The following is a 9,301-nucleotide window of genomic DNA, read 5'->3' as shown; positions in this document are numbered from 1 at the left end:
TGGTGTGCAGTTAAGTCACCCCATCTGAGAGGCTGTGTGTTGGTCAGTGTGTTGAATGCAAATAAACAGCATTTCCTGTAGTCTTGCGGCGTAGCTATGGGGCACAGGATCTGCTGCTTGCCCCTGTATAAACCTCCCTGTCTTCAGGCACCTTCTCCACCTCATCTGATCTCTGATAAAAAAAAAACATAATTTTGAGTTCGGTACCAGTTTAAAAAGTGGGGGGGGACAGAATCTAGGTTTTGAAAAGTGGGGGGGACATGTCCCCCCCTGTCCCCAGTGGAAAATACGCCCCTGCACTTATGGGTCAAGATTTATTGTGATTTTGATCCTTGACAATTAACAGCTCTGCCATTCAAACAATGCTTTATGTGACGCAGGGCATTCATGTCGATGCAGGAAAACGAAAGGAGCAGTTGGCAAGGGAGATGGAAGAGTGAGTTTAAGGAGAAGGGTAAGATTTGAGCTGGAAAGAGGAAGCAGAGCAGAGGCTATAAAGTGAAGGGGGTATTCAGATTGCAAAGAGGGGGGAGACACAGAGAGAAAGAGAAAGCTAAATGCTTAGCTTTAGCCAGCAGTGACTTTTTGGCCATCTGGACGTTGAATCAGCCGCTGCTGTGGACCGATGGACTATTTGTCCTGCTAATGTCTAAAGCAGACGAGGCAGAATGCTGTATTGAATTTAACATCAGACTTAATTTCAGAGATCAGCTATCACACAGGCCACAGAGAGAGGGAGAGAAAGAAGGCTAGAGAAAGAGACACACTTTCACACAGAGATCGCCCAATATTGCCGTTCAGAAGGCCTGCAACGCCGGCAGCCTCGCCACAGAAATTGTTTTCACACAGGACCAACCAGCCCCGCCATATTTCCGGCCCAGAGTGCGTTTTCAGATAGCATCCACCCCTCCCGGATTGAAATGAGGGTGAAGCATGGGCACTAAGTTTCATTATTATAATTAATCAAAGTCCGACAAATTAAAATGATGTAACAGTGTGGTGATGTAACAGAATACTATAAATTCCCCATGCTGTCCCGGTCAAAGCGAGGCGTTTCACCGGCAGGATCACGCTATTCCCCCAGTTCCCCACCCCCCGTGAACAGGCGCCCCGACCGACCAGAGGAGGCACTAGTGCAGCGACCAGGACTCATACCCCACTGGCTTCCCAACCACAGACACGGCCAATTGTGTCCGTAGGAATGTCTGACCAAGGCGGAAGTGCCGCTGTCGGGAATTTAACCCGGGTCTCCGCGGTGGTAGGCGAGTGCTTATGACCTCTACACCAGAGGTTCTCAAATGTTTTTCAGCCAAGGACCCCTTAAGGAGCGTTCACACCGAGATATTTATTTTTCGCTCTGTCGCTCAAGTCAACCCTTTGGAATCGCTCTGTCGCTCTGTTTAAATCGCTCATCAACAGGCACACGAAATGACGGACATGTGGGGGATATAACGTTACGCAATGTCATGCTGTTTGTCCACTACGAGCCACCGTCATTGTTTACAAGCTAAAGCCTATCAGCGTGCTCCTAATGCGAGCTGCATACCGGTAGTACAGACTTCACTTCATGTCAGCTGTCAGCCTGTCAATGCGGTTTGTTGCCACACAATAAACCAGCGGTTTGTTCCAAGCCAGAGTGATCCTTGACTCCTCTCACACGGCAGCCAATCAGCATTGAACAGCGAGCGACTGATGCCAGCGTATTTTCGCTCGAGTTGGAATATTTCATCTTGAGCGATGAGCGTATTTTCTCCCTGTCGCTCTGTCTCTGCCGCTCGGACGCCCAGCGATTATTCTCCCAGGCGAATATACGCTCAATCGCTCGTTTGCATTGACTTTGTATGTAAACTCGACGCCAGCGACAAACTTTAATAGGTCGGTGTGAATGCAGCTTAACAAGATAGAAAATATACCGGGGACCCCCTCATTCTGATTTGTGATTTTGGGCTAAGCTTAATTGTTTCCACAGTAACGTGATTGACTTTTAATTTGATAGGTTTGTTATTAGAATGTAATCCATGAACCATTTTAGATTTAAAGCATAAACTATTTTCGTTGAACTATGAAGATTTTGCAAAAAAAAAAATATATATTTTTGACCGAGGGAGGGAGTACGTTCCACCATGTCGGTGCCAGGGACGAAAAAATGTCTCGAATGGGACGCGCGACTATTGACTACATGTAGTGGTGGAGGGGCGAGGCATCCAGCACTAGTGGAGGGGTGAATCTAGGGAGCGGTGTGAGGGCTGGAATCTGACGGATGCATCAGATGAATATGCCATATCTTTTGGCCAAAAAGATATAAAAAAAAAATATATATATATATATATTTTTTTTTATTACATTACATTTACATTACGTCATTTAGCAGACACTTTTGTTTTGTCCAAAGCGACTTACAATATCACAATTTGTCAACAGTACAGAAAACCACTATGCAACACAATCAATGACAGCCAAGATATTTTGATAGACTAGCACCATGTAGGAAGTAGTTTGAGAAGGAATAAGTAACATGTAGCATTTTTTTTTTTTATTAAAAAAAAAAAAAAAAAAATTACTTGCAAACTTTTCGCGGACCCCCTGGCAAAGTGCCACGGACCCCTGGGGGTCCGCGGACCCCCATTTGAGAACCACTGCTCTACACTACCCAGATGCCCAGCCCTATGTTTTGTCCTATGCATCTGTAACATACATCTGACAGAGAAAGGTCAATGTGAGCTGCAATCAGTTTAAGTGCCTGGCTAGAATAATCGGTGTAGGAAGTGACTGTACTGTATATTAAGGCAATTCATAAATAAATAAAATAAGTAAATAAGTGTACAGTCAGTGTTGATACACATCACATTGTCCTACTAGCTAAAACATGGTCATGGTTAGCCAATTGGAAATATTCATAATGTCCATGAACATTTCCTTTACCTCTGCTAATTGATTTGATATCTTCCGGTGGTAATGTGATGATTTCCTGTTTTACAGGGAGCCCATTGGAAAGAAGAAATCAGGTAAGACAGCTGTCTTTGTCTGAAGACTGTATTTGTTATCGTGTGATTCTTATTTGTATTTTTTTAATTAAAGTCTTAAGTGAAGCAGAGAAATAAATTCAGGTATGTTAATAACTTATGCTGTTATATCTTCAAATGGTAGGTGCAACCAGTAGTACTGGATGGGTGAGCTGGATACTGTCAAATGAATTGTCAGCCAGAGAAATGTGTGTTATGTGTGTGTATGTATGTTAAAACAAATCATACAAAATATGTAAACACAATTTGACTGAGGTCTGACTTATTTTCATTAGCAATAGGCTACTGCCAATCCTCTACAATATATATTTATGGTGTTTATAATACATGACATCATCACCATCTAGTGGTGACATCATATTGCACACATTCTCTGTTGTATTAAATGAACATTCCACTGCAATATAACATTTAGCTCATTTACATACTATCAGAGGCCTGATTTCCTCTTGAATACGAAATGGTCTTGACAGCCAAATCCTATGTGGAATATAGGCATTTCAATTGTCTTTATACACAGAGAGCAGTCTCACCCTTTTGAGTCTTATTTGCAACAAAGGAAGCATCTTGCCATTGTATCACTGTTTCTTGTTATCTTATTCTCTCTATCTTCTAACATTCTTAAGTTGCATCCATGTCATTTCCCCCCCCCCCCCAATTTTCTTCTCCATTCATTTTCCTTTCCATCAGGGATTGTGGAGAGGACGACTACTTTCCTACAGCGAGGTAGTAACGGACGGTCATGCTTGGCCGTGCTCATGCTGTGTGTATGACCCCCGCGGTCTGCTAGTGGCCTGATCCCCCTCTCCTCTCCTCCCCTGGCCTGGGCAGGTGCGATGTGGCTCTGTTGAGGGGCTTGCTCTGGTACCGTAGGGAGAGGGGGAGTATAGTCTGTGAGCTTCAGAACCAGTGTGGGGGATTTCTTGTGTGCATTCAAGTCTAGAGTGATGGGCTAGATAGAGTAGAGAGGGCTGCAAATAAGGTTTTACTGTGTAGCTGAATTAGAAGCAAACACCATTGTGGGGTCATGTAGCCTGGCGGTGTTGTTGCCAGCAACAAGCAATAACATAAGACAGATTGGAGTTTTATTTATACCAACATTTCTCAGAGGCATAGCTGCTCTGAAGGGAGAAATACTTTCATTGGCAACTCTCCCTGGCTGCTCGCTGAAGGATGTCCATAGCAAGTCAACCGCTATTTTACCCTGCCGGAGGAGCCAGATAAATAGAATCTACTGCATGTGGATTCTTCAGATTGGCACACTTACACTTAGCTTCAAATACATTCCTGTAGGGGCGCCTGGGTAGTGTAGAGGTAAACGCACTCACCTACCACCAGGGGGCGTCTGGGTAGTGTAGAGGTAGCAGTACTTCCGGCTTGGTCAGACGTTCCTTACATGCACAATTGGCCGTGTCTGCGGGTGGGAAGCCTGTGGGGTGTGAGTCTGGGTCGCTGCACTAGCGCCTCCTCAGGTCGTTTGGGGTAGTAGGGGAATTGGGGGGAATAGTGTGATTCTCCCACGTGCTACGTCCTGCCGGTGAAACCCCCTCACTGTCAGGTGAAAAGAAGCAGCTGGCACGTGTCGGAGGAAGCATATGCTAGACTACAGCTCTCCCAAAATCGGCAGCACGGCCGGGAATTGGGCAAGTACAATTGGGGAGAAAGTGGGAGAAAAAAAAACAGAAGAAAAAAATACATTCCTGTAGTTTTCTTAACTCTCCAGTTCTCCTTGTAGTGTCCCATTGAGCAAACTCTTCTGGCATCTAAGTAGGTAAAAGAAAAAGTATTTTCAGATGCCACATTTGATGACTGCTCTGCTCCTGTGGTGAAGTCACATGTTCATTGGCTCCTTCAGTGATCTGCATGCTGTCCCCTTCACCCCTCAGCCCTCCACACAAAGGCACACAATAATGTCATTTAATAGTCATGCTGCTATGTAGTTTCAGCCAGCAGGTGCTGTATGTCATTCTCAATTCACTAGGCATCTCGTGCCCTTCGCGCGCTCGATTCCTAGGCTCGCCCGCTGTGCGGGTTCGCCCGCCCTGCAGCTCGCCGAGTTGACCCTGCAGCTCGGCCACTGCGCTGCTTCGCCCGCCCTGCAGCTCAACCGCTGTGCGACTTCACTTGCTCTTATGACATCAGTGATGATGTCACAACTTCGCATCACTGATGACATCACATTACATTACATTACATTACGTCATTTGGCAGACGCTTTTATCCAAAGCGACTTACAATAACACATTTTTGTCAGCAATAGAGCAATCAACTATGGAGCACAGTCTATGACAACTACAACTTCTGAAGGAACAGTGGTACAAGTTTAGGTTAGTGATACAAGTTTAGGTTAGTTTTTTTTTTTTTTTTTGAAAGAGAGAGAACGAAGTTAGATCAAGAAGGGCCCAGATGGAGCCTGAAAAGGTGTGTCTTTAGTCTTTTCCGAAAGATCGGCAGTGATTCAGCTGTCCTGACCGAAGGTGGAAGCTCGTTCCACCATTGAGGTGCCAGGGACGAGAAGAGTCGAGATCGGGATGAGCGACTTTTGAGCCCCCGTAGCGAAGGAGGGGCGAGGCGACCTGCACTGGTGGAGGAGCGAAGGGAGCGCTGAGAGGTTTGGAACCTGACCATAGGTTGTAGGTACAGGGGAGCTGACTGGTGTACAGCCCTGTAGGCCAGTACCAGTGACTTGAATTTGATGCGGGCCGAGATGGGAAGCCAGTGGAGGTCCTGGAAGAGGGGAGTGACATGAGAGAATTTGGGTTGGTTGAATACCAGACGGGCTGCAGCGTTCTGAATGAGCTGAAGCGGTCGGATGTCGGTGGCAGGTAGGCCGGCCAGGAGCACGTTGCAGTAGTCCAGGCGGGAGATGACAAGAGACTGGACCAGGAGTTGAGTCACTTCTCTTGTGAGAAAGGGACGGATTTTGCATCACAATTGCTAAAGTGACATCACTGATGACATCACTTCCAGTGAGTGACATCACTTCCGGGACGGGACAAAAATTGCAGAGCCCACATGCTCCCTTTTAGTTATGATGATGATGATGATGATTCTGATATGCTATCTAGAGTGAATTCTGTCCTACCGTGCTTATTCTGGATAAGCTTTCAGTGAACATGAATGCAGCAGACATTGCCTTACAGGCCTTACAGGCAATGTACACCTGATGCGTTACAGCTGCATTGCGGATCCGGTAAAACTGCCGGAACAGACTCTCTCCCATGTTAATAGATGGGCAATACATGCGGTACAGAAAAATTACGCACCTGTTCTGGTGGATCCCGCATACTACGTCTGACAGATCACATGAGTGTGTTTCTGTTAGCAGCCGTACCGGAGTTGCACCTCATCTGTTCCGGAGCTGGTGGACATTAGCCTTTAGTGTTAACATCTGGGGAAATCTGCAAGTTGAAGTCCTTAGTTATCAGTTATTAGCAGCATCAGTTAGTATTGTGAGCCCTCTGCTTATGAAATAATTTTTCCCCCAAGCTGGCTTGGTGCTAACATTGGTGGTGGGTCTTGTTTCATTGTTGGAAGTCACATCCATGTTGATTGGCATCACCTTTGTCTTTTGCCATTCCCTACCCTGTCCACTCTCCTAACACCTACCGGTTACTCCCTTCAGTCCTTCCTCCATTCCTTCATATCAGCTCACCTTTTCTTCTACTTCATCTCTCCAATCACACCTGCCAGGCAAGACACCTGTCTGTGTCTTGCCTGGATGAATCTCCATACTCTAGATAAGCCTCCTCTCACTGTCTCCTCTTACTCAGTAGAGGTTGAACAAATTGTGACATTGAAATTAGTTTGACATTTCATACAAAAAAAGTAGCTTAATGTAGCTCTACCAATAGGCTTTTTCTAAGAGCCTGTGGCTAAAGATCTTTGGAAAAGTTAATTTAAGTGCATATTACACATTTAATTTTAAAAGGTTTTATTGTATTCAGTCAATGAGTTGCAGAAATGTAAAAGCTCAAAGCCAGATGAAATCTTATAATTCCAAGTTAATAGAAATTGTTTTCATCCTCACATGAACAGCTACAGTACAGTATTCCAAAAGATTGTTAATGAATGAGAGAAGATGAGAAGTGGAGGCTTTATGATTGAGGTTTCATCCATGGCCTGGCCAAATAAAGAGCAGTCAGGGAGAAGAGTTCCATGTCCCTTTGCTTTGGTGTGTTCCCCTAACAGGAGAGTCCACCTCAGTGGACCCTCTGCCCTTGGACCAGTATGTGGCAGTCACAGACTACGAGAAGCAGGAGAGCTCTGAGATCAGCCTGCATGTGGGTCAGGTGGTGGAGGTGATCGAGAAGAACGAGTCAGGTAAGACCTGTCTGCCAGATCATATTTAGACTTTCATGGCCTCATTGCCTAAAGGGGGGGTGTCAAACATACGGCCCAGGGGGCAGAACCGGCCCGCCAAAGGGTCCAATCTTGTCCACGGGATGACTGTGGGGCGGCTGTGGCTCGTCGTCCACTAACCAGAAGGTCGGTGGTTCGATCCCCGGCTCTTCCAGTCCGCATGTCGAAGTGTCCTTGGGCAAAACACTGAACCCCAAATTGCCCCCGTTGGCTGTGCCAGCACCCTGCGTGGCAGCTGGTCGCCTTCGGTGTGTGAATGGGTGAATGTAGGCACATTGTAAAGCGCTTTGGATAAAACTGCTATATAAAGGCAGTCCATTTATCATTTACTTTGCAAAGTGTGAAAATTGCACTGAGAAGTCCTCAGCTCAGGATTTGACACCTAATGTCGATGCGCTTGTGAAGGCTACGAGGTATCCGCTTTCATGAGCAAGTTAACCCATTGATACCTGATGCAGCATTTGCATGTATATCCCTCATTTGGGTGTGTATCCCTTTAAGACTGCGAACCGTGGTTCGCGGTCTTAAAGGGATACACACACAAATGCTGCATCAGGAATCAATGGGTTAAAATATGAAGTAGCCTACCAGTATTCATGTTTTCTGTATTCATCATTAAATTGTAAAATATTTTCATTACCCTAGAATAATACGTTACAGAAGAATTGCACAGTTGCTGTCAAATGGAATGCAAAGTTACAGACAGTAGCCTTACGTTAGAGTTGATATGATAGTCCTATGGTAGCTGAGATAAGCCCATGTGAAACCTTGTTCATGTAATTCTTTACACTAAATGAAACAGGAACATTTGGAAGTGGTTTTATTTATCGGCTATTATTGATTTTCTTTGTCTGGCCCACTTGAGACCCCATTGGGCCCCATGTGGCCTGTGAACTCATTGAGTTTGACACCCCTGCTGGCTAAAGGTTAGAACAGCAGGCTTGTGACTAGAAGATTGCTGGTTAAGCGCCAGCAGGGCATTAATGGAAAAGATTGTGCAAGTTCAGTTCATTTCTCCTGGGTAATTGCTTCTCGTTTTATTACTTATTTACTTATTTATTTATGTATTAGTCTCTTTAGGGGACAACTTGTATTGACTGGGCATTCATGTGGTTAGGCGCATCCACTCTTATCCATTTTTCACTTGTATCTGTATATCTCTTATATATATATGTATGTATGTATGTATGTATGTATGTATATATATATATGCGTGCGTGCGTGTGTGTGTGTGCGTGTGCGGCATGCATGTGTGCTCCCTCAGGCTGGTGGTTTGTGAGCTCGGACGAGGCCCAGGGCTGGGTCCCTGCCACCTGCCTGGAGGCTCAGGATGACCCTGACGACTTCTCTCTGCCTGGGGAAGAAGGTACGCAGCCCTCTCCTCTGGGTGTCAGCGTTTAGGGTCAACAGTTCAGCAAAAGTCCAGGGTTTTGAGAGGCTGTTTGGAAAATGTACTCTCAATTGTTACTGTAGATGTGGGCATCTGGGTAGTGCACCAGTAGATTCCCTGCCTACCGACATGCGGGTCGCAGGTTCAAGCCCCCATGTTAGCTCCGGCTTGGTCAGGTATCCATATAGGCACAATTGGCCGTGTCTGCGGGTGGGAAGCCAGATTAAGGGTATGGGTCCTAGCCGCTGCACCAGTGCCTCTTCTGGTCGGTCAGGGCGTCTTTTCGGGTGGAGGGGAACTGAGGGGATTAGCGTGATCCTCCCACCTGCTACATCCTGCCAGTGAAAATCCTCACTGTTAGGTGAAAAGAAGCGGGTGGCAACTGCACGGAGGAATCATGTGCCAACCCAGATCGGCAGGGGGGTGATTTAATATAACAATCCAGTAGGTGGCAGTAATGTGGCACTTAAAGCCCCAATCAGTAAGATTTTTGACATTTTTGACATTAATATAAGAGCTTTTTAGT

General features: G+C 45.8%; 1 protein-coding gene across 2 annotated transcripts in view; it reads left to right on the top strand.

Moving 5' to 3' along the window:
* sh3pxd2b (SH3 and PX domains 2B) overlaps window positions 1-9,301 on the top strand; it is a 203,991-nt gene that overhangs the window by 178,438 nt on the left and 16,252 nt on the right. Inside the window, exons 6-9 of one of the 2 annotated variants that reach the window (XM_083648432.1) lie at window positions 2,980-3,005; window positions 3,714-3,749; window positions 7,215-7,346; window positions 8,650-8,751. In XM_083648432.1, the coding sequence (XP_083504558.1) occupies window positions 2,980-3,005; window positions 3,714-3,749; window positions 7,215-7,346; window positions 8,650-8,751 (296 nt within the window). The remainder of the gene's footprint in view (window positions 1-2,979; window positions 3,006-3,713; window positions 3,750-7,214; window positions 7,347-8,649; window positions 8,752-9,301) is intronic. The other variant, XM_083648433.1, reaches the window with a different exon arrangement.

Source organism: Poromitra crassiceps, assembly GCF_964638095.1.
Source record: "Poromitra crassiceps genome assembly, chromosome: 1".
Taxonomy (NCBI): Eukaryota; Metazoa; Chordata; class Actinopteri; order Beryciformes; family Melamphaidae; genus Poromitra; species Poromitra crassiceps.
Note: the sequence above shows the minus strand (reverse complement) of the source record. Positions and strands in the feature narration are given on the sequence as shown.